At 34.3% G+C, this 27,185-nt stretch overlaps 1 protein-coding gene and 1 long non-coding RNA gene across 8 annotated transcripts in view; one reads left to right on the top strand and one right to left on the bottom strand.

Annotated features, from left to right (window-relative positions):
- nr1h4 (nuclear receptor subfamily 1, group H, member 4) lies at positions 1-27,185 on the bottom strand. 7 transcript variants are annotated; one of them, XR_015514243.1, is made up of 10 exons: positions 26,971-27,174; positions 24,478-24,654; positions 21,515-21,892; positions 15,627-15,767; positions 14,992-15,128; positions 14,313-14,411; positions 13,988-14,087; positions 13,681-13,827; positions 5,415-5,765; positions 1-2,960 (listed from the first exon to the last, which is right to left on the bottom strand). XR_015514243.1 is itself a non-coding variant. In XM_087291875.1 (10 exons), exons 2-10 carry the CDS (start codon positions 24,572-24,574, stop codon positions 424-426), a joined length of 1,425 nt encoding a protein of 474 aa, XP_087148001.1. In that variant the 5' UTR covers positions 24,575-24,654; positions 26,971-27,185; the 3' UTR covers positions 1-423.
- The window catches only part of LOC147839691 (uncharacterized), a 31,099-nt gene continuing 9,363 nt past the window's right edge, over positions 5,450-27,185 (top strand). Inside the window, exons 1-2 of the long non-coding RNA XR_015514829.1 lie at positions 5,450-5,674; positions 13,706-13,850. This is a non-coding gene — a long non-coding RNA (uncharacterized LOC147839691). The remainder of the gene's footprint in view (positions 5,675-13,705; positions 13,851-27,185) is intronic.

Below are 27,185 nucleotides of genomic sequence, written 5' to 3'. Positions count from 1 at the left end.
TATGTACAACTAAACGTTTATTTTGGCAAAAAAGCTTACATGATTCTCAAAAAGTGAAAAAAATGACCACAGGTCAGGAAGTACAGATTTTGAGAACCTTAAAATATTTAGAAAATTTACAACATCCACAAACAGACATAAAAGTGTAAAAAGCCATAGAGTCCTCAGATTAAGAACATTTTAAACCGGGTGCAAGGACAGGTCAACTTATAAAATGCATTACAATATCTAAAGGTGTTAATAGTTCTTTCTTGAAGTCCTACTGATGCTGATATCTTAAAATCATCTCGTTTTATTTAACGCTCAACAATATATTAAGTTTACATTTAATACTTTTACAGTTAAATCCACCGTTTGGCAGCTTAGTGAAAGTCTTTAGCAGTCCTCCTTCACTCATCCATTTTTTATTATGCATATTCTGTTTCACTGAACATCCCAGATCTCACAGAGGAGGGGGTTAAACTTGTGGTCACTCATGCGCCATGATTCCAGCATTTCAGCATGGTGGTGGTTGAGGGTGCGAAGCTCAGTCAGTCGACCAAGAAGTCGTGCAAAATGCTGAGGCTCCTGGGGGTGCTGTAGTTTACAGATCTTCCTCAGCACCTCCAGCATGGGCTCCTGCAGGCGTTCCACCGCCTGCTGGTCTTTCACATATGGTCTATCTGTGAATAAACAAAGCAATTTTAGTCATATGGAACAACCCTGTGTTGAGCCGTGAACCCATCTGAAGCATTAAGCAATGAAAAAATCTTGCTTCTCTATAGTCACCATAGCAATCTTTGACTGGCAGATTGTTTATGTTGGCACTCAGTGGTTAGCACTGTCGCCTTACGGCAAGACAGTTGCTGGTGTGAGTCTCAGCAGGGCCAGTTGGCTTTTCTGTGTGGAGTTTGCATGTTGTCCCCATGTTTGCGTGGGTTTCCTCTGGGTGCTAGTTTCACCCACAGTGCAAACACATTGGTGAATTTGGTAAAGAAAATTGCCCATTGTAAAAGAATGTGTGAGTGAATCAGAGAGTACATGGGTGTTTTCCCAAGCTGGGCTGTGGCTGGAAGTGCATCTACCACAAAAAACATATCCCAGCGTAATTGGTGGTTCATTCCACTGTGGTGACCCCTGATAAAACAGGGACTAAGCCAAAGACATTAAGTAAGTTGGTTAAACCTTTTCCATCAAATTATATGCTTGTTTTGCACATGAACAGATATTACAGGGGTCACATAATAAATAAATAAACTGTTGAATCATATGCAATCAAGTTCATTTGTGTGACAGTGAAAAATTAAAAGCAGTTTAGGAGCCTTTAATGCAATTTTTTGAAAATGGTTTTCCTAGATTCAAATTGCAAGTAATTGAAATGGACATAGTGTTATGATCTCTGTGTAAACTTATAAAATATGTGATTTTGTGGAAGAGTTGATATGTGTATTTCAACCAAATCGATAACGAAGGATTAGAGCAACCTAGGTGCACAAGTACACGGTGTATAATTAATTACTTTATTATTTAATTTAAAAAATAATAAATCGCAAAGCGACATTAGCTGCTTGCATGAATGCATGTTACAGCATTTTAGTAATTTTCTTAAATCAGTAGGCCTAATAATAAAGATCAATTTGATGATGACTAGGCCAGTTGGCATTTCTATGTAGAGTTTGCATGTTCTCCCTATGTAGGCATAAGAAATGCGCTACAGGTGAATTGAATAAATTTAATTGGCCATACTGTATATGTGTGTGAATGAGAGTGTATGGGTGTTTCCCAGTAGGAAGGGCATCCGCGGTGTAAAACATATGCTGGATAAATTGGCGGTTCATTCTGCTGTGCAGACCCCAGATTAATAAAGGGGCTATACGCCAAAAAGAAAATTAATGAATTAATTGGATAATAAACTTTAAAAAAAATTTTTTTTTTTTTTTTTGAGAAGGCTATGCATGTACCCTCTGTGTTTTCAGTATTTTTCTTTGATATACAACAGGATTAAATATTTTTTTTCTGCTGTTCTTAAAATAAATTAAAACCTCATTTAGCAAGAATGCATTAAAATGGTAAAAAAAAAGTGTAACAGGTTTTCTTTGTTTATATATTCTATGGTGTGTACATATACAGCTGAAGTCAGAGTTATTAGCCCCCCTGAATTATTACACCCCCTGTTTATTTTTCCCCCAATTTCTGTTTAACGGATACAAGATTTTTTTAACACCTTTCTAAGCATAATAGTTTTTATAACTCATTTCTAACAAATGATTTATTTACTTTATCTTTGCCATGATGACAGTAAATAATATTTGACTAGATATACACTTCTATACAGCCTAAAAGTGACATTTAAAGGCTTAACTAGGTTAATTGGGTTAACTATGCAGGTTAGGGTAATTAGGCAAATTATTGTAAAACGATGTTCTGTACCGAAGAAAAAAAAATTGCTTAAAGGGGCTAATAATTTTGTCCTTAAAATGGTGTTTTAAAAATTAAAAACTGATTTTATTCTAGCCAAAATAAAACAAATAAAACTTTATTCAGAAGAAAAAATATTATTAGACATACTGTGAATTTTATTTTATTTTTTTTGCACAAACCATTAGGAACATACAACAACACAATATAAATATGAACCTAAAAAAAACTAATATAATATTGGTAAAAAATAAAAATAAATAAAATCCAGAAATCATAATGTACAGCATTTCTACAGCCATTGATTTTAAGAATTAACAGAGTAATAAACCAAATTTAATAATTAAGACATATCTCTATTTGTTTGCATTTTTTAACAATTTCACAGAAATAAAAAAAATGTAGACCTAAATCAATACAAAAGTGTTAATGTGGGAGATGATATGACTTCTGTTTGTGTATGTGAAATTTTGCAAATAAAATAAAAAGATTAACAATATATTCAAGACTTTTGTTGGATTTGTTTTCATAATAAAAATAATATCTTTTAAGGCTGAATAGACCTTTTTCACAGCGGAATTGAACACCGGAAGCGCCCTTCGAAGCAGTGTATCGATATTTCCGGGTTCGCTACGAGTCGCAGAGACATGACAGCCTCAGGACAGCGGATGACTTTCTCACGGTCAACTTTGCCATAATTTGGACAGGAAGATGTTGTTCGGTGAATGTGTAAAACTGCCTTAATAAAACAGCATTTAAAAGATGATACCGATTTGCAGAGTTTGTGCAGAAAATGTGTCTTACACAGCGTTTGCCATGTCAGGTTCCAGTAAGGTGCACAGCCAACAGCATAAAATCTGCTCATTCAAGCCATTCGTAAACTAGATTAACCTGGCTATTTAACATCCAGCAGGATGAGTTTTATGTCAGTAGTCCCGTCTGTAAACTGTGCTAAGGTAACTTAGCTGTACAGGCGAGTTGCTATCGGTTAATACATTACAGGTTGTTTAATGCTCGTGAGGTTTTCTCAAGTCTGGAAACACGTTAGCTCCTACTCGTGGATAATATTCATTTTTATTATTTATTAAAAGAACAGCAAATAACATTTTAAACATTAACACATTAAATAACACATTAAAGTATACTATCTTTATTATATAACTGACTAAACAAATAATTTTGCTGTCAAACCAATTAAAAAAAGAGATTTGCATTTGTATGAACTGTCTATTATTCCAAAATAACAACAATGTAGGGATAAATCATGCTTATAGATTAATGACCATGATGAGCACTTGTTTGTGGACGGCAGATAGCTTAACTTGAGTTTTGTCTATATTATAATTACTCGTCAAAATAAACCATAGACCACCAGTCTTTAATGAAACATAATAATCTCCGCTTTGAAGTGTATACAGCATAAGAATGTACTCCCGCATATAACTTGAAACGGCATTCAACCCCCTTTAATATTGTCATCCATGATTTTCCCTGTCCTTCGTCTTTCGGGAGATCGTGGTCATTAAAGTAAGAGTGTCGTTTTTGAGTTGGAGCAGCTGGGAACGCAGCAATCACAGCGCTGAGATGACCCTGCCATTCTTTCTTGCTCCGTCGCATTGAAACCGGATGTTGTGGTACACTGCTTCGCTTACCGGAACCAGGAAGTGTGAAAAAGGCCTATTTATAGGTGCGTTCGACTTCATGCAGCGCTGCGCAGATCGATCGAAATCTGTCTTAAAGCGGTGCATTCTGGTTAGAAATCTTGTCCGGATTGATGCTGCGCCGACGCCACGTGACTGTCACATGTGGCATCAAAGTACCGCGACAGCGCTCCGAGATCAGACGGCAAACTCAGACCGCGCAGCTTCTGAAGAGCGACTGCAGGAGCTTTGATGACGACACCGATATCACACGATTGGCCGAGTTCACCACATGACAACAAACACGTGTATTTCGGGTTTATAATTGGACAAATTCCGATTCAAAAGTTTCAAAACAAACAATTCACTTTTCACACCCTCTCTATCCTGTACACATCTTGCTTATTAAAAGACTACAATATTTACTGCAGTAATCATCTTTTGTTAAATAATCTAGTTATAAAGGCTGGCTTGTTTGCAAAGGTTTATTTCTAACTTTTTTGTACAGACTATTTACTGCATTCATCTCCATGAACGATTTAAATGATATATTTTAGTGTATATTTTAGTGAATAACCTAAATAAGTCTTACAGACTTAAAATAAAATAATCATCATCATTGATCCTGCCACCCTAAAGCTCTCTAAACAAATTAAAGTAAAGAACTATTTTATTAAATATTTATAAAATGGTTTTATTATTATAATATAAATATCTATTGTATTTCCTGTCTAGCAGTTTAAAGACTACCTGCTCTTTCTGGGAAACTTCTACATAGCTCACTTATTTTACCTTTTGTTCTTTTCAACACAATCTTTTTGGATTAAAATGCTTTTTTGAAAATTCATTCATTATCCAAAATAATGTCATTTATTAAGACCTAATCAAAACACCTTGTTTTGCTTTTTACATTGGAAATTTTTATATCTATAAATGTACATATATGTAAACCCTTTTTTAGCAGATTTAAACAAGAAGTATTAGCCTAAAGATTGATGTTTAACTCCTAGAATTTATGCTTATTGCTTTGTATTTAATACACCTGTTCGTTTTTATGTTTATATTAACCTCTCATTTCCTCTTATTTCTCTCATGCATTTGTTATATATTTTATTCATAATTCTCTCTTATTGTTTAAAAAGGAACTATAGTTTGAAGAGCCTGTATTCTGTTTTATTTGTAAATGTTTTGCTGTTATAAATAAAAATAACAAATAAATATGATGACGCCATGTGATCGGTCATCATGACTGCAGCAACTTTGAGTCCCGAAGTGTCCAGCTGTCCGTCTTGACGGCTCTGTTATCAACTCCGCCCCGCCTGCGCTCGGCTAATCTCGTTGATCACCGGCTGCAGCTGAGCTTCATGTCGAACGCACCTTATGTTTTTAAAGACGCTGCGGAGAGTGACGTCACAAGACGGCGTGGTTCAGACATGTTATCACGCATGCATCACACACAAACACACAATAATTTTATTTTAAATTATATTCCAGGGCAGACCTTTCATTTCGTTCTCACAAGCTTTGATGGCTTGATAGTGAGTCAAGTATCATTAACGAATTTCTACTATTTCTTTTACGAATTTATATTTGTTTGATGCGAGAGTCACTGACCTGGTGATAGAATCGTAATGGCGGTGAGTAAAGCATGTTCCTCCTGCATCATCTGCAGCTCTCCGATGCTTTTATAGAAGTTAAACATGGGCGTGATAAACTCCTCAGAAATCCCTGTAGAGGAAAAAAAAAGGCTATTCATTAAACAAAATAAATCATTTTAGAAGCTATAACAGGTTTTTACGTCACGCATTTACAATTGAGCTACAGTCTAAAGTTAAAGCAATGCCTTGACTGGGCTAAAGTTCGACATGCTCAAGTTCAACATGTTTTGCCCTTGAGCTTCTAAAAATAAATACTAAGATACACATTTTAAGTTGGCAGTAATAAAACCATATTTCGAACATACAAAGTTTAGTGCATGCAAATAATTTATAATTAGTCTGTTTCATTTCATTAATGTGCCTCATGGTGGCAGCGTTGCCTATATTTTCAACGAACAAACCTAAGTGCCTTACCAACTAACTTACACAATTTTCTCTTAAGAATATTATCATTATAATATGTTTTTGAGTCTTTTTTTGTCTTGTCTTCCTAAGTAATAAAAAATCCTTAAAATACTATTATTATTTATACAAACAAATAAATATTGTTAAGAGAAATATTTTGACTGGGATAAAATAAGGAATAAAGCTAAATAAATATTAAGAAAATCGTTTTGCATTATTTTTACTGTCTGTTTTCTCATAAATATCCATAATTTAGATAAATAAAGCAAGTTTATGTAAGACTTGAACTCATTTTCAAATATTACTGAATGAATTGTAAGTTAGATATCACTAAATATCAGACAAATCCGATTTACAAGTGGGGTAAGATTAAAAAATGTAAAATTTAGGAAAAAACTTGAATTTATTTTTCCCATCTAAAAATGTATTCAAATTATTTCAAATGTATTTTAAAAGAAAAATTCATACCTAATGCAAATAAATATATCTGGTGCTGTGGACATTTATATTTTAGATTTTCACTGGATTAATATGAGTGTAACAGAACTAAATATGTATAAAAGTGAAATCTTTCATTAAAATAAATATAAAAAAATATATAAGTGCTTTCCCATGACAATCTGAACATCCATAAAACAAGATAAATTAAACAGAACTGTGAGAATTTAGCTTGTTGTCCATGATTATATCTTAAAGCTTATATACTATGCATTTTATTTAGTTTGTGCTTTAAACTTGATTTATGCTTTAAATGAGACAAAAAACTGATTTAGTCATGTACCTACAGTCTGTTTTAGACAAGACTTCCTGAAAGTCTCTCAGCGTGCAGTGTCAGGGACTGTGACCTCATACAGTTTTCTATTGTCTGTCAGGTTAGAGCTAATGTGAATCTGGCCTCGGATCTCCACAGCTGTGTGTGTTTCCACATTCAGTGGGATTTTCTGCAGCAGCAGTTCATTTGAAGCCTCTCTTTGAAAGGCCTTCCTGTTTTGTACGAGGTCTTTGTCTTTATCATTATCATTGATATAATTATCATACTTTGCTGGCCATGTAAGCCGAGAGCTCTTTTCTAATGTAAAGCATTCAGTGAAGAGCCATGAGGGTTTGGTTTACGCAGAATGACCAATCAGGGAAACACTGCTGCTGTGCAAAAACATGACTTAAAGGGAAAGTTAAAGGGACACAAATTAAAATGTAGTTGAGTTTTTTTCTTCAGTACAGTATTAAAGAAGTGTTTAGCTGAAACTGTGATCCTTGGTGATTTTATAAATAAATAAGACAGTGATTTTATATTCAATTAAATTATATTTATTATAAGAACTGTTCATTTAAATGAATTTTAAGTTTTAATATCGCTTTCAGACAAAACCTGTTTACAAGTGAGGTAAGATAAGGAAAATAAATGTAAATATAGAAATAAGATTTAAGAATTAACAATGAAATTAATTTAAAAAATTGATATATCATTTATTCATTCATTTTCTTTTGGGCTTAGTCCCTTTATTATTCAAATGTTTTACGTAGCAGATGCCTTTCCAGCTGCAACCCATCACTGGGAAACATCTATACACACTAATTCACACACATACACTACAGACAATTTAGTTTGCCCAATTCACCTGTACCACATGTTTTTGGACTTGTGGGTAAAACCTGAGTACCCAGAGGAAACCTACGCGAACAAAGGGTGTATTATATTAAATTATAATATATTATATTATATTATATTATTTTTTTATTTATTCATTTTCTTTGAATAATATATTAAATAATATATACACTGGGAATATATTATTTTATATTATATGACATTATATTATATTATATTATATTATATTATATTATATTATATTATATTATATTATATTATATTATATTATATTATATTATAATAGATATTAAATTATACAGTCTCAGTTTTCAACTACCTTGTACATAAATGTAGCTGAGTTTATTTGGCATTAGCCAAACATCATTAGAAAAAAAATCCATCTAACACTTCATTTAATTATTATTTATCCATGCAATTATTTTTTTATTCTTTTACTGAGGAATAAATTTATTGTATTTAGGTTTTCAGTCAGCTAAAATGACATTTGTTTCTTAAAGAGTTTTATAACATGCAAGAAAAACTAAATAAATTTAAAATACTTTTTTTTCCCTCTGGGACCTAACTTTATGTAGTAAAACAGAAAAAATTGCATTCAACAGAAAATATATACATATAATGTATAAACATATATATATATATATATATATATATATATATATATATATATATATATATATATATATATATATATATATATATATATAATAAAAACATAATAGTTTTAATAACTCATTTCTAATAACAGATTTATGGTCACACTTTACAATAAGGTTCATTAGATAATGTTAATTAATGCATTTACTAACATGAACAAACAATGAACAATACATTCACTACTGTAATTGTTCATGTTAGTTAACGTTAGTTAATGAAAATACAGTAGTTCATTGTTAGATCATGTTAACTCATGGTCCATTAACTAATGTTAACAAGCATGGACTTGGATGTTAACAATGCATTAGTAAATGTTCAATTATGATTAATAAATGCTGTACATGTGTTGTTCATGATTAGTTCATGTTAGTAAATGCATTAACTAATGAACCTTATTGTAAAGTGTTACCAGATTTATTTTATCTTTGCAATGATGACAAGCAAATAATAATTTATATTTATCAAGACACTTTTATACATCATGAAAATTTCCTTGCCTTGTTAAACATTATTTGGAAAATATTTTAAAAAGGAAAAAAAACTCAAAGGGGGGCATATAATTCTTATAATATATATAATCTCAAAATGTGAGCAAAATCACCTGTTTTGTCATTACTTTAGACATAACCCTAGTCATTCAAATAATGTTACTAGCTCTAAAGTGCCATTGGTAGCAACAGTGTCTGCTGTTCTGATGTCAGCTGCAGACGTGAAGGAAGGGCAGAAGAAAGTAGCTCCTCATACAAAAGGATTTTGAGACTCTCCGTGTTTGATTTTCTTTTTTAAATAAACGATTATATCATCAAGCTGTTGTAAAAATGCAATATCACACTCATAGCAGTACGATGTGGCTGTATATCGTCACTGGTGGTACATAAACGCATGCCTCCATTGACTCATAGCCACTGCTTTGCATTTTATATACAGTACCAATGAGCACAATTTCAGGTATTAATGTCATATTGAAAGAAAAAAGTGAGTAAATAAACAACAAATGTTATTTTTTTTGTGAACTGTCTCTTTAACGATTCCACCAAAATGGACATATTAAAACAAAACGGTGCAGAAGTGCAACAAACAAAAAAAGCAAACCGTCTCAGAGATGAAATGATGGCAGGACGCAGACTCCTTTCACAGTTTCATTCATTTCCCTTCAGATGAAAGGATAACCTTTGTCATAACTTTCCAAAAAAAGGAGCGAGTAAAGAAAAAAAAAGAGCCTGACGCATCACGAAGGCTCCACGGCACAGAAATGTCAGAGGCGGTGAGAGCCAGCGAGTGGGACAATAGACCTCTCGATGTTTAGATAGAGAACAATAGTCTCTTTAGACAGTGCGTCTATTTCTCCCTCTCTGGCCTTTTGGATGAATATTCTCAAATACGTGGTGGAGGGTAAAAGAGTGATGGATTGGAACAGAGTCTGCCACTCTGCTTTCAGTTGTGTGTTTATGAATATTACTTACTAACCGGACGGTCCAGGCTTTTCAAATACTAAGAGGCTGAAAGCAGCTGGCTTTGAATTAAAGGTGATTCAGTGTGAAGTAAGTGTAGGAGAGCTACATTAAGATGCTTTTAAGATGCAGAATTGATCGGGCAAGCTGTAATACAATGATCGGGCAAGCTGTTGTTCAAAAATCTGATGAGATTTTATAAGGTTGAAATATGATATTCATTAGCTACATGCTTTGTGCAGCAGGATATAGTTAAACAAAAGTGAAACTATTTAATCAATATTTGTTTTTGTTCATGCAGACACTTTAAAAACCCAGTGGAGAATGGATAATGTCCTTGTAGAAAAGATTCGCTTTCTATTAGAAATGAATCATGATTCACAAATGGTCTTGATTAACAGACAATATTTTTTTATCAATTGATTGAAAACATTTTAAAACAAACATTTCTCCCAGGACATTCTCCGTTTCAAATGTTCTTTGTCAATTAAATAAATGTCAACTGAAAACATAATTTTACTTAAGAAATAAAATAACTAAAATTAAAATAAAAATGAATTAAATTTACTTATTATTTTTTAAAGTTCCAAATATAAAGATAAAAAACATACAACCGAATTACTGGTATTAACATTCAACCTGAATTGAAATAGGAAAACATATAAACAAATTCAAACTATTAATAAATACTACAATAGATAGTCAGTGATTGAACAATAACACTATGCACGGCAAAAGAAATCAATTACTTACATTCATATAGTTGAGTTCCTTTCCAGTACAAATATTACAACATTTATAAATCTAGTTAACAAAATCAAATTAGATTTGCACAAAACAAGAAGTATCTACCACTAAGCTGAAAAATAAAAAAGAGTTTTTCTCTTTAAATGAAACATACTCTTTCTGGTCTGACTGTAGAGATTCTTTCTTACTTTAAGCATAAACTTACTTAATTTTAAAGCATTTTTTAAAAGTAAACAAGACCTAATATCTTGTGCCATTTTGTTTCTTTGACATGTTTTTTTTCTTTTTTTTTTGCATTATGAGGGCTTTCCTCTTTGTGCTGTTCCTGGCAATCATTCAGAGCTTAGACTTCTGTGAAACTGAAACCTGCAGGACTTTAGTGTCTTCTTACACATGTAACATACACCGCAGGATTATCAAGATGGCAAATTTCCTGCCTTTATTTAGGGCGGACAGATGTATTATTAATGTAACGTGCCTAGTGAACTTAATGAACTTTGCTCTGGCCTATAAGGAACTCAACAAGTTCAAGAGTCATGATTCCTTTGAACACTTCATAGGCTGTGTTTACACCTGCTGCTAAAGATGTGTTTTCATCAGTCAAGTCACAAGTGGATGACGCTAAGTAAAGCTTTAAATTGAGTCTTAATTGTTTTACAAGCTTCAGCCCTGTTTAAAGTTGCATTTGGGTTGATCAGATCATAAGAAGACAATCGAGAGAGAGAGAGAGAGAAAGAGAGAGAGAGATTTTTGACAATCTATCTTTTTTGGCAGTTGTAGTGATCTCTTAATCTGCACTCTCATAAATAAAAAACAACTCACTGGATTTTTTATTTTTTAAGGTAAGTAGTTGCAAACAATTTATATAGGCTGAATTTAAACAAACAAATTCGAATATTACTTAATTTGTTTGTTTAACTGTTTGCAACTACTTACCTTTTTTAAAAAAAAAGTAAATCCAATTAATCTTTTTTTTTAGTATACGAGAGCTGTCACTGAGGCAGTACATTTTCAAAAAGTACACATTTGTACATAAAGGGTCCATTTTGAGACCTCAGAAGTATAAAATAAAATACAAAAGTGAACCTCCTGAAATGTTTTGGTACTAATATGTACCTTTTAAGTGCCAGTATGGATCATTTAGTTAAAAATGAATACAAACTCACCCAGCAATTTTACATTTAAAAGATGTCTAAAGAACCTTACATAGACATAATAATAATAATAATAATAATAATTCGTTACATTTATATAGCGCTTTTCTGGGCACTCAAAGCGCTTTACACAATGGGGGGGGAATCTCCTCATTCACCACCAGTGTGCAGCATCCACCTGGATGACGCGACGGCAGCCATTTTGCGCCAGACCGCACACCACACACCAGCTGATTGGTGGAGAGGAGACAGAGTGATGATATGCTAATCATGATATGGGGAGGGTTAGGAGGCCATGATGGACAGAGGCCAGTGGGCAGATTTGGCCAGGATGCCGGGGTTAAACCCCTACTCTTTTTCGAAGGACATCCTGGGATTTTTAACGACCACAGAGAGTCGGGACCTCGGTTTAACGTCTCATCCGAAAGACGGCGCTCACTGAGCAGTATAGAGTCCCCGTCACTATACTGGGGCGTTAGGCCCACACAGACCGCAGGTTGGGCGCCCCCTGCTGGCCTCACTAACACCACTTCCGGCAGCAACCTAGCTTTCCCAAGTGGTCTCCCATCCAGGTACTGACCGGGCGCAGCCCTGCTTAGCTTCAGTGGGCGACCATGTGAGAGTTGCTGAGAGCTAGCTGCCGGCTACATAGACACTTGGCTGTCAAGGAAAATAATAGACTAATAGTCTAACAGACGTCATAGCAGTAGTCCAAAAGTCATCAGTTAGACAGATTAGAAAGACTTCACATGATTAGTCATTTATGATTATTTGATGACTAGTCTGTTTTTGAACTATTGTTAGACATCTGTTAGATTTCCACTGACAGCCCAAATGTTGTTTTATCAAGATGTCAATGTCTGGACATCAATTAGATGTCTATTAGACTTCATCTTTCACACACAGTTGGTCTGAATAACAGAATATAATATAATGATTTAAAACCAGGGTTATTCCACCAAATATGGTTCTCTTAAATTTTCTAAAGTTAAAACACAAGTATTATCTTGTCTAAAGATGCATACTTTAACAACAACTCCTATTTAATACATTTTTATGAGTATGCACAAAGATTATGGAACACATAAGATATTTCACTCGTATAGTTTTTAATAGGGAAAAGTGTAACGCTCAATATTAATAACGAGTAAAGGCTCGTCTTCTACAGGAGCAAATCATTGATCGTTATAGACTGATGATTATCTGGGGGAGGGGCTCGGACCAGATGTGAGTTTCTGCAGATTTGGTGTGACTTGAATGTTTAGAAATGAAACTAAAGAGGTTGTCGTTTAATTTTATTGGGGATTTTAAATATAAAGTTTAACCGTAAGCTTGGCAAGCAATTTTGGAGAACTTAATGTTTCCCCATTCAGACGAAATGCTTGAGCATACTGCCCGAGAGACGTTTTAAAAATGGTTGCCGAGTGAAATTACTTGCCTTATGAATGTTTATTTATGTTATGAATCGCATTACAGGATCTTGATCTCTGCTCTGTGTGTGTATATATATATATATATATATATATATATATATATATATATATATATATATATATATATATATATAAAAAACAAGAAATAATATATAGAGAATTAAGATTATAAAAATAACAGAAAAAGTACTGATAGTTTATTAAAAGAATATTGTACTGTAATTTACAAAACCATTCTAGAAAATATATCACTTCAAGCTATTACAAAATATCAAAAGTCATTGGAGGAAAGATCCAGATCTCACAATGCAATTCAAAAACATACATAATACATGAAAACCAAAACACAAATAACTAACTACAGAAATCTTTTTATAGATTGTTTTTACATGCAACTGCCGGTGGTTTTAGTGGCTGTTGAATGCATTCGAGTTTTGGTTGTATTATGAAAGCAATCTGGTCTAACATGTTTTCATCTACTCCTGGAAGTGCTGCATAAACTATTCTTCATGTGATATAATGAGCTCACCACTTCTTCTGATCCTGTCTTCCAGCACCTCAGTGTGTCCGTTGGGCAGTTTCTTGCTGAAGACCTGGGCTGAACGCAGAAACATGGCCTCTACTGCAGAACCTTTTAATAAAGCGATCTGGTCTTCATGATCCAGAGACTGAAAACCTGCTCAGAAGACAAGAAGCCAAGTATGTTTGTTTAGAACTAGTTTTTTAAACATGAAAAATAATAGAAAAGTGTCACGTTTCTTTAAACTATACAATCTACAGCATAGGAACTATACAAAATGGAAATGATTATTGGGGAATTGGGAAAAAAACAGTACCTGGGATGTTTTTGGTGAACTCCACCAGCACCTGCACATGACTAGTGGCCATTTCTGTTAGCAGAAGGAAGTTTTCTTCAGCATTAAATTGCTCTTGGAGCTGTGAACAAGTTAGAAAAAGAAGAAAAATCATAAAATAAGCCATTGCTTTATGACTGTTGGGTAGCGATAACCTTGGTTGCATAATGATTTCACTGAGATAAGAAGAGGCAGAAATGTTTACTGATTTTGACGGTAGCATTTGACTGCTTTGCACATTAAAAAATCATAAAACGATAAAGGAATGCGATCAGATGTTAGATAAAATGTAAGTGAGAGGCCATACCAGTTTTTTGGCCATATCCTGAGGAATGCGATGTTTGTTGTGAGCATCAACGATATAATTAATCAAAGCCTGCTGGTCTTGGCTCAGTTCTATATTTTCCTGAAATGAGAAAATTTGCCAAAAAACAGCAATTAATGTATTCATTACGGTAACTTTGACACTTTGGCATTTAAATTATAGAAAAATCAAACAACAAATAAATAAAGATTGGACAGTTTTTTAATATCCATCGAACTTTTGATTCATGTAACAAGCCGCCATTAAAATATAATCCTTCAGAAGTTACTGTAAATGTGAGCAACAGTGAGAATAAAATTTTGTCATCATTGAGGCTGCCCTTTCACCTTTTACAACACTTCAATAAAAGTTTCCACAGAACATCCTTAACTTTAGTTTACAATTATGCCTGAAAAGTTACACTGTAACAAGAATGACACCAGAAAATAACTGGATCTAAATGCCTAATGAGGCTATATTTAAGAATTTCCATGGGTAAATTGCTTTTATAGCACACAAAATAATTAGCTAGTTGCAATTCACTTTGCGGCCACTGGTTTCGCTATTTATAATGTTTTTTGAATATCACATAAAGCTCCTTTAAAAAAAGATGCATTTTGAATTACTGTTCTGCCATTGGATGTTTTCTGGAAATGAATTCAGACAGAACCTGTGGTCGTACCTTGGAGGGTTTAGTGGTAGATACAACCTGTTTAGGATCTCTACTATCAACAACATCATCCCCTATACTTTCGTCAGACGAGGCTTTCGTGTTTTTCCTCAGACGTTTGGATTTGCACTGGATTTCTGTTAACAAGCCTGGTGATAAATAAAAAAATCAATGTAAAAACTAAATACACTTTTCACAATAATAATCAACTTTCTCCTTAATAATAGTATAATTACTGAATTTTTTTTTTTTTTTGCTAATTGTAAATTGTGAAATCATATTAGCAGTCAATGACTATCAAAGTACAACATTGTTTACAGACAAATATATAGTGCTTATGTTGTTTTGAAGTCATACTTGCATGTGATTTGAGGCTGAATATTTAAAGTACCATGGTAAACAATATAGGGGAAAACAACTTTGCCTCAGTATTATTTGGACCCAAACCATTTCTTACCACAAACAATTATCTGTTAGGAACATTGTGTTACAACAAATATACTTTTTTTCTTACAATGGATGAATACACATGAAACGTGACTGGACACGTGAAGCTCACGTGTGATTTCACAATGTGTGTGACTCAAGCATGGTATATTAGTTGAATTGGAACAAGTTTTTACAATGTTTACCATGCTCCTACTCACATTCCGCAAGCATGCCCATCTCTTTGCACTTCCTGAGTCGACACTCCTGGCATTTTCTTCGCATGTACATGTCCATCTCACAGTTTCCTCCACTCTTACATTTATATACAGCATTCTTTGTGATGCTCCTTCTGAAGAAACCTTGAAGAAATAGCTAAGCATCAATAAGTGAGTAACTAAAATGTTCGATATGATATTTGCAGCCCCTAAAATACAGTTTATATATATATATATATATATATATATATATATATATACAATACAAATGCTTTTTGTATTTTTGCACCCCCAGAAATCCATGATTTTATCAATTGTCCTACACAATAGTAATAAATAATTTGCTCTATAAGCATCAGTTCATTCTGAAAAACCTTAGTAAAGATACTAGAAGCACAAGTGACTCCCCTACAGTCTAAACTGTTTTAAATAAAAAATAATAATACAATGCAAATGCTCTTTGTATTTTTGCATCCTCTAAAACACACTTTTTTATTTTTTAATACAATACAAATGCTTTTTGTAATTTTGCAGCCCCTGAAATACACTGTTTTATCAACTGTCTTACAACAGTCATGAATAATTTGCGCTATAAGCATCAGTTCATACTGAAAAACCTTAATAAAAAATACTAGAAGCAACAGTGACTCCCCTAGAGTCTAAACTGTTAGGAGAAACAAGAAAGCCGCTTTGTAAACACAGATCAAAGAATGGGTTCACTGCCGCCGTTACATTACGTCCAGTACTGTAATACAGATACTCCGAGATGCTCGATTTTCAGTTCTAGGCAGCAGACAAACATGTGCAGTTGTTTTTGGAACAGGTAATTATTCCAGCATGAGCCCATGAGCACAATGACACGCATTAACTTTGCATGGCGGCGTGTGGCTCTGGTTGCCTCCATCATTATTCAGCAGAAAGCTGAGAGGGAACCCAATCTAAACTGAACGTGAAGGAGCATCAAACCCAGCCAAGCCTGCGGGACGCGGGACACATGGCCCAGCATCTGCCCTTTGGCCATTGTCCATGCACAGGTGGAATTACACTTGCAGTCATTCAGCCAATGATTTTCCAAAGAGCTAAAATTGGGTGCATGGGATTTCATGTCATTTATTATGTCCTTTATAAGCTATGTTGGCAGGGCTGCACTGTAAGATCAAGCACGCTGCGATATGGGTTCAGTAGAGAATGAAGAGGTCATGGAGGGTGCAGCTATATGTGAATAAAATATACAATAAAAAAAGGTATGAATGGCGAAGCTGTTAGGCCTCAAAGGTTAATTATGCATTTTATAGGCTTGATGTTGTAGAAATGATTATTGCTTTCAAACTGGTTTCCCTTTTTCTTCATTAAATGAGAAAAACAAACAGCCACGCTACAAGGTCACAACATTGGTTGCTTTGTCCCGCAGGTTGAATATTTACAAAACAATTACAAATCCATCGCCATGAGAATAAAATTAACAAATGCACACGTTTTGTAATTATTTCAGCCTAAAAAGATTTTATAAATTATGTTTTCTATGAGTTTTATTGATCCAGTTTTGTATTTGACTAATGGTATTATAGACAAATGATTCGGATTTCGAGATTCATTTGAATTCATATATAGAAATAGATCTGGTTATGCTGTGCAAGTTTAATTCACTATAAGAAGCATACAGAAACATGATTTGTTCTGCAATCGAACTACATTGCAGTACAGTATATGATTTGTTTCACTAAATATATCCAAGTAATTAGTTTTGGAATCTGACTACACCGGTCACACCTTTATACTCTGTTTGATTTTCTTAAAATATCCAATGCATTAAAGTCATTCGTTTTGGAATCTGACTACACTGGTCACACCTTTGTACTCTTTTTGATTTACTTAAAATATCCAATGCATTAAAGTAATTCGTTTTGGAATCTGACTACACAGGTCACACCTTCATACTGTGTTTCATTTACATTTACATTTACATTTAGTCATTTAGCAGATGCTTTTATCCAAAGCGACTTACAAATGAGGACAAGGAAGCAATTTACACAACTATAAGAGCTACAATGAATAAGTGCTGTAGGCAAGTTTCAGGTATGTAAAGTGTAAGAAGCAAAACATTAGTAATTTTTTTTTTTTTTTTTACAGTTATACAATACAGTAATACAGTTATCGGTAGAACCAGAGAGGCAATTGCAGATTAGGAAGGGAAGTAGAGACTAAATAGTTCAGTTTTTAGTCGTCACCGAATGACTCTGCCGTTCTGATGCAGTTAGGGAGTTCATTCTACCAACTGGGCAGATTAAATGCGAGAGTTTGGAAAAGTGATTTCTTCCCTCTTTGGGATGGAACCACAAGGCAACGTTCATTCACAGAATGCAGGTTTCTGGAGGGCACATAAATCTGCAGAAGTGAGAGCAGATAAGAAGGAGGTAAGCCAGAAGTCGTTTTGTAAGCAAACATCAGAGCTTTGAATTTGATGCAAGCAGCAACTGGCAGCCAGTGCAAACGGATGAGTAGCGGCGTGACATGCTCTTTTAGGTTCATTAAAGACAACTCGTGCTGCTGCGTTCTGAAGCAGCTGAAGAGGTTTGATAGAGTTAGCTGGAAGCCCGGCTTGAAGAGAGTTGTAATATTCCTGTCTTGAGAGAACAAGAGCTTGAACAAGAAGTTGAGCTGCATGTTCATATAGGAAGGGTTGGACCTTTCTGATGTTATAGAGTGCAGATCTGCAAGATCGAGCATTTAGTCAATGTTTCATTAACTAAAATTATCCAACTCTAATTTGTTTTGGAATCAGACTGCACTTTTTTAGCCTCACTGTATTGTTTTGACATCATAACAACTTGAATTGGACTACACTGGTTGTGCTCTTTAAATATATATATATATATATATATATATATATATATATATATATATATATATATATATATATATATATATATATATATATTATAAAGAGGCAGCATATAAAATTTATTCCTTCTGATATCTGCATTCTGATATCTGATATCTGACCGCATTGGCTGAGCTGATTTTGAGTCACTTATTCGCCTGGGACTTGATTTACATTGTGATACGTTTCCCAAATGACAACTTTACTCACAGCTGAACTACACTAGTACAATGCATCACTTGGGAAATAAACAATGTAGTGACAATATCCATAGTCTAAACTATGCTATTTAAGACACAAAATCATGTTCGTTAAGATGCAACACTTCAATAATGATGCTCCTAATAGAATGCAATCAGGCTACCATGCAAATTTATCATATGCACAAAACTGGAATGTTGTATAAAACATTTGCGTATAAAGCAGCATTTCCTTCCTATGATTCAAAGAGAATAAAATCTTCACTTCAAGAATGGAGTCATAACTCATTTTTTGGAGGCTTGAAACCACCTATACAGAAATATAGCCATACGACACAGTTTTGGGAGATAATAAAACCAAACAACTTTGATAACTTTGGCTCAGGCATTTTGGAATGACCAAAAAAACATTTCCAGTGTAGTGTAATGTGATCAAATTTTTTTCTAATCAGATTAAAGGTTTATCCTACTCACTTTTTTATGCCCATTTTTTAAAGTGTATGTGCGACAGTTTCCATTTAAAGGTCCCATGAATCGCTTTGAAATGTGCATTTTCTTATTTGATGTTTGACGTAATCTCAACTGAAACACAAAGAGAGGGTGGGACATAGAGAACACCTTCCCCTTTTTAAAAGCACAGCCAATAGCATTTTGCTGTATCACAGCTCTGCACAGTTATTATAGTTATATGATGAACCATGATTATTATTCCCTTTTTGATACAGTTCAAGCATGTGCAAGCTCTTTTAATGCAAGATTAATTCAACCCCCGTGTTACAGAGAAAGATTCAGAAAGTCAATTTTACCAACAGTGTTCAGATTGTATAAACAAAAACATACTAGATGAATTATGCTGAATTGTAATAGTTATTAGACATGGACAAGTGTTTACTTGTTGTTTAAAACTAAGGTGTGCAGTATGAATGTAATTTTATTATTTTTTATGCAGTTGAAGTCAGAATTTTTAGCTCCCCTGAATTATTAGCCCTCCTGTTTATTTTTTCCCCAATTTCTGTTTAATGGAGTGAAGAATTTTTCACTACATTTCTAAACATACAGTAACAGTTTTATAACTCATTTCTAATAACCGATTTATGTTATCTTTGCCATGATGACAGTAGATCATATTATACTATATATTTTTCAAGACACTTCTATACAGCTTAAAGTGACATTTAAAGGCTTAACTAGGTTAATTAGGTCAACTAGGCAAGTTAGGGTAACTAGCCAAGTTATTGTACAGTATAATGATGGTTTGTTCTGTAGACTTAATGGGGCAAATATTTTTACCTTAAATTGGTTTTAAAATTTTAAAAACTGCTTTTATTCCAACCGAAATAAAAAAAATTAAGACTTTCTCTAAAAGAAAAAAATATTATCAGACATACTGCGAAAATGTCCTTGCTCTGTTAAACATTGTTTGGGAAATAAAAAAATAAAATAAAAAATACAAAGGGGGGCTAATAATTCTGACTTCAACTGTATATATGTAACTAATTTAATCTATTTTTAGCATGGAGAGCTCTGCTGTGACTTTAATTTCCCTTTGGGATTAATAAAGTCTAACAAACAAACAGTGAGAGTGGTTGAGATCAAGCTCAGCAATTGAGAACTATCCTGAAGGGCAAGGGACATGTCAGATACTAGAGATTGGTCAAGATTTGATGGTCAAGATTTGATGAAAAACCGAAGTATGAGGTAATGAAAAAAATCAATTGATTTAATTTAGGTGGAAGCGACAAACTGCAAGCTTTAGATGTTTATTTCAGTTTTATATCTTCTAAATGCTAATTTTGTCACTGTTTTGTTGTCATTCATTCATTCATTTTCCTGTCATTCATTCATTTTCTTGTGGGAGGAAACCCACACAAAGGCAGGGAGAACATGCAAACTCCACACAGAAACGCCAACTGAGCCAAGGTTCAAACCAGCGACCCAGCAACCTTCTTGCTGTGAGGCGACAGCACTACCCACTGTGCCACTGCCTCGCCCCCTGTTTTGTTGTACACTAGTTTATTGAAATCCTTAAAGCTAACAGCCACAGCCATATCACCCTGCAGCCCAAGACCGGTTACTCACTGAAGCTAAGCAGGGCTGAGCCTGGTTAGTACCTGGATGGGAGACCACTAGGGAACACTAGGTTGCTGTTGGAAGTGGTGTTAGTGAGGCCAGCAGGGGGCGCTCAACCCGTGGTCTGTGTGAGTCCTAATGCCCCAGTTAAAGTGAAGGGGACACTATACTGTCAGTGGGCGCCGTCTTTCGGATGAGACGTTAAACCGAGGTCCTGACTCTCTGCGGTCATTAAAAATCCCATGGCACTTCTCGTGAAAGAGCAGGGGTGTAACCCCGGTGTCCTGGCCAAAGTCCCTCTATTGGCCCTTACGATCATGGCCTCCCAATCATCCCCTTCCACCGAATTTGCTCGATCACTGTCTCTCCACTCCACCTATAGCTGGTGTGTGGTGAGCGTACTGGCGCCGTTGTCCTGTGGCTGCTGTCGCATCATCCAAGTGGATGCTGCACACTGGTGTTAGTGTGGAGAGACCCCCCTCATGATTGTGAAGCGCTTTGGGTGTATGGCCATACACAATAAATGCGCTATATAAATACACATTACATTTACATAACATACTGATACTTACATCTAAATAAAAATATTTAAATTTTACTGGACCCCAATGGACAGTCCAAAATGTGCATAAAAATACTGTAAGTGGATATAAACACAGCTACTAGACACACTGAAATGCTTAAGCATGAGTATGTGGTGTGTGACTAAAAACACCAGCAAAAATACAAAAAGGATTCACCTTTACATCCTTCACAAGTGAGCGCGTTGTAGTGATACCCTGAGGCTTTATCTCCACAGACCACGCACAGTTCTTCGCCTTTGCTTTTTCCTGAATGGCCTGCATGTCTGGACCTTTTACACACAGTCGGGATGACAGGGCAAGATTCATCCAGCTCATTATCAAAACCACCGTCCAACGGTCCTTTCCTCATCTCAAACATGGCGGACGGAGAGTACCATTCTTCCGCACCGTACTGTGAGTAGCAATGCTGACTGGAGTAATATGATGGTGATGACATGGAGGGCTCCACTGAAGTGTACTGCATGCTGGGATAGCTGGTGAAGGGCATGACCTCCTGGTCCTGTAGCAAGGGACTGTTCTGCTCTGCCAGAATATCTGAGGAGAAGATGGCAGCAGTGAGCGGTGCTTGTCAGTTTACAAGTCAAAGAGATGCAAGGCTCAAGCTCACCTTACTGATTTAACCCAGCATGGAGTGCTAATAGATCTTATGCCGACACAACAATTAGTGAAACTAAAACACACTCGGGTACTGTTACCTTGCAGAGACATAAAGATCTCCGCTAAAGCTCACGAGTAAGTATTATATTTAATCGTGAAACATATCTGACCTCTATCCAAATAGTAGCAGGAGATTGCGTGAAGTGTACATAATACAGAAGTCGAACACACCCAGAAATAAAACAAGAAATCATTAACCAAAGGCTCTCTGGATTTGCACAATATCACTGTATGAAGGATAGTTTTTGTAGCTTTTTTTCAATTTTGATTTGGTATTTGATAATTTGACAGTTGTTTTGTTTAGTTTGTAGGTTAAAAGAATTCACTTTGGAAGCTCTATTATTAAACCAGGTCAAACAAATACTTTTTAAAGGTCACTTGATCATTGTAAACATACTAACCTGTAACCATTGACTTCCATAGTAGTAATAATACTGGTTTGAAACAAGTTAATGATGAGAAACTGACAACAGAGTTAGCATTTTTTAATGAACTATCCCCTCAATGCTTGGATAACTTGCCACTTTTTCCTTGGATTTAATACATGTCTGCAGTATACGTAAACCGTCAACTTCTAAATCTGTCATCATGATTTTTGGAATTTTTGGATTCTGTTCAGTTGCATAACAACTTAATTTTGCAAAGATTTTTAATGAGTATTCAGAAGATATTGCAAATGTTTCAAGCAAATCTATAATTGAAACCTGGCTAGTGGGCTGGTCAGTAGTTGAGGGGACACATCAAATATCTGTCATTAAATTGAGCATAACATTTTAATTTGTATATAGTTTGTAATATGTATATTAGGCCATGACAACGCACAATCAGTGCAATGAACTGCAATTTAAAAGCGATTAGTTGACTTCACTTATAAAGAGTAAATAAACATGTTGCTTTAAAAGCTATTAGTTGACTTTACTTAATAATTGTCTCATTTACTTTTTATCATAAGTAAAATAACTATGTACATAAATACAAAAAATAAGTCAACTTTTATAGTTCCAAGTTACAACAGGTTTACTTACTTTTTAAAGGGAACGTCATCTTGTCGCTATTAAGGCAGTAAGTTTACTTAATCAGGTAATTAATTGTTTTTTTTACTGTGTGTGCTGTTTCAAATCTGGGCTCAAAAGTTAGGTATGCTAGAAATAACTCTTAAATCAACAGGTATCGAAAGTCACTATTCAAAACAGTTAACATACTACTTTCAGCTTGGTGTGCCCTGGCCTTTAAAGAACATTTCATGCGTTTGCTTCTTTTTATATTCTAGGTATTTAAAAATGTATGTTTTCAACTCAACAATCTTCTTTATGGTGACATTCACCAGCCCTCTACCATATCATTTTTGTCAGCTTGAGCTCCGCCTTTTCTTACAATTGGCTACAATCTTATGTTCAGATCTGCCGTCATCCTATCCACAACTAATAGATAAAACAAAGTCAAATGATTTTTAAAAATTATATATATATTTGATATTAATTGATATAATTTTTTTCCTGTATATTATACATATCGTAATACAGAACAAAATCTCTTTTTCTGCTTTCATCACTTCACAACAAGTGAAGAACAACTAATTTTCTAAACAAGATTTTATTTTAATTGTTGGTCAACAAAGACAGACATTGAACTAAAAGAAAAAATGACCACAAAAGATGACGTTTACACAACTAACTACTACAACACCATGCTCTATATGTTGTACATGTATTATTATTTTGTCACTTGCAGATTTATCCATTTCAGAACACAAATTTTAGATACTGGAAAGACTTTTATAATAAAAAAATTAAAGTATCTTTCAAACATAAGTTCATCTTCTGTTTTATATTTGTTTAAAAAAAATTGAGAAGTTTTTTTGCGAAATATAGTGGCAAATCATGACAGCATTGTCCAAACTAAAAACATTCAAACTTTCAAGTGGAAATTTTTATTAAATATTTGAACTACATCTACACTTCCATTACATTTCCTCAATGACATGTTAAACTATGACAACTGCTTCGGTATCATGAGTGTCATACTGACCTGAAGCCTTCTCCTGAACCATGGACATTTCAGTGTGACCCAGTCATAAGCCGTATTGATTTCTAACCATCGAACTCAGTTCCTTTTACACCTTAGCATGTGTCATTGTGCCTCTTTTCAGAAAGTATTACTGTTCTCGAACACCTTCATACTTCATACAGAAGTGCTAGTGTGAACAAAGGTTGCTAGGTTGCTCATTAACCTGATGGCCACAATTCCCTCATTCTCATTACAGCTAGTATCGTTTTAGTTTTATAAATGTCATCTTGGACAAAGCGTGCTAATAAAGGGTTGTAAAATCAAAGGTGACAGTTTCCCTTTTTTGGCTATTAGCATAAATTTGCTTGAGTTTTGTATCATAGTTTTATCATTACCCATGGCAAAGATATACAGGTTTAGCATAGGAAATAAAGAATAATCGCTGAAATACTCACCAAAAAAGTGTGAGCTCTCTGATAAGGGGAATGCATCGTTGGGTGGGATCTGTAAAGGTCCCACCACATTGACGTCATGGCCCACCCAATCGTTCATTCAGAAGCCTGTATGTTAAGTCTCCGAAGCGTCCAAAAATCCTTCAGTCCAGTGTGGAAATGATGGGGTTAATTCAGCTTCTTCAAGACAAAAACAAATGGAGGAAGTGAGTCTCTTTACTTGCAGATGGAGGCAGTTTTTATTGGAAATTAGGGTACAGTATTGACGCAATATAGTAAACTATCCTGTTGCTCAGTGGAAAAAAAATAATAAAAATAAATCAGTGATCAGTGAAGTTTTATACTTCAGCTATATAATTCAGATTTAAAGCAGTGATAATGGGAGACACTTTAGAAGCATAATGTCCTGTACATCCACTCAGAGGTCATATCAGAAATGTAGAACATAATGATTTACCAAATTATTGTTGTTTTGTTTCAATCCGAGATGGTAGAATTGCTACAAATGATTACGGTGACCTTTGCTCTAGTTCCAGTCATTTTATTCAACACAACTGACACCTAATGTCATGATATTTGCCCTTTTCTATCACTAAACCTCCTTTTAGATTATTCAGCGTTATATAGCAACAGCATGCAACATATTGAAGTTTTTAAAACCTGTTTACAATCCTGATTGAGGTGTGAGCATGTCTACATCATGTGTTTGCATACAGTGGATCTAAAAATAAATCGAATAGTTTACGATTCAGAAATTTAACTGCACTTAAAAAGAGGATATAATTTGAACTTTTAGCACTATTACTTTAAGAAGCAATACACTGAACACACTTAAACCATCCAGGAAGTAAAACATGCTATAAGCTACTGGTTTTCAAATATTGTATTTTTATTATACCCTCATTAAAACACACACAGTAATAAACAAGTTTAATATTGTTTGAGTCTTCAGTTTGATGTTCAGGCAGACAACTATCATCTTTTGGCACATTACGTTCATCATGTTGCTAACATTAAACTAGCATGTAGGCACAGTGGTAGCATCTTTGTCACATTTTAACATGTTTATTTTATTATTATTTTTTTGTTTGTTTTGTTTTTATAACATGTTCCTAACTAATTTCTAACATATTTAAAGACCTTTAACATCTTAATTACTTATGGTTTGCTAGCATGTTTCTACTCTGTTTCGAGCATCATTTTAGCACATCGCTAGTATGTCACTTATATAACTTATTTTCCTTACACTTTTCTAGCATGTTTTAACAGTACTGATATTTTCATCACAAGTTGTTAGCATGCTTAAGCCTATTGGTGACATATCTTACACTCTCAGAAATAAAGGTACGTGAGCTGTCGCTGGGGTGGTACCTTTTTAAAAGGTACACATTTGTACCTAAAACATCCATATTAATACCTCAAGGGTACATATTAGTATCTAAAAAGTACAAAAGTATTCCTCTTAAAATTTTTAGGTTATAATGTATACCTTTAAGGTCAAATATAGACACTTTCAGTACAAATGTGTATCTTATAAAAAGGTACCACCCCAGTGACGGCTCGCATACCTTTATTTCTGAGAGTGTAAGCTACTTTTTACTCTACCGTTGTGTTTTAGTACATAACTTTTTACTTGCATGATTTTGAACTTGTTATTTTTTAACATTGCTTACATTGTCTTAACATGTTGTTAGCATCATTTAGTATATCGCTAACTTTTTCTATCTTTTCTCTTTTTGGGATGGATGGATACATTTTTTAATGACCATTTTTAGTAAAACTCTAAGTTAATTAGACAAACTTTTAGTTGTACAAAAACAGTCTAAAGGTCTGAGTTTGGGGTTGTATCTGTAAGCTAGAGTTACAGTCAGAAAGTTTTGTCTCTTGAGTAAAATACTACACTATTAAATCCAAAATCTTAAACTAACTTAAAGCATCGTAGGAACCTATCTGATTAAAATAAACTAGCTTTATTCATTTTGTAGCTTTACAGTGAATTTAAAAAAACTATATAAATACGGTATCTGAATCGCAACAAAATCATTATAATATATTAATATTCAAGAATTTGTTGTCTTTTTGATCTAAAATGTCCTTAAAATATCAACATTAGCGATATTTTAGCAAAGAAAAATCAATTCTACAAACATTCTTGAGGGTAAAACATCAGCCAAGCTCTTTTTCTCTCAACATTTCACCTTACATGCAAGTAATACATTAAGAAAGAAAAGTCACAGCGCTGTGATTTAAGATTTGTATACAACCCCACAGTGTCACAAACTACAGGCCTCAAGCGTTAGCCATACTGATTGATTCCGCAGTCCCAACAACCAGTTTCCCTCATAACGCTTTTTATATATAATTAATCCAGTCCACAGAGGGGTCTCCATAACAAAGTCCCATTTCAAATCAATAAATCTCCACACCCACCCTGATCACCTAAAGTAATAATAGTATCACATCTGATTTATTTCAGTAAGATGAACGCTTTCTTACCAGATGCTGTATGCTCTTAAATCCCGTCTTGTTATTTAAAGCCATACGGTTTTTGGGAAAAGACGTCAAGCTGATTGTGTGTAGCAACTGGACAGTTGTGTGAGCAGATGGGGTCATGGGGAAACGGGACAGTGGTTATTAATTAAACTATCTATCTGTTTCTCCTCATGAGTACTAGCAGTCCCTCCCTCTCCCATCAGATCTAAACTTTGGCT

Source organism: Danio rerio, chromosome 18 (assembly GCF_052040795.2).
Source record: "Danio rerio strain M-AB ecotype USA chromosome 18, GRCz13ab, whole genome shotgun sequence".
Classification (NCBI taxonomy): Eukaryota; Metazoa; Chordata; class Actinopteri; order Cypriniformes; family Danionidae; genus Danio; species Danio rerio.
The sequence above is the reverse complement of the archived record's forward strand: the minus strand, read 5'-3'. Positions and strand labels throughout refer to the sequence as shown.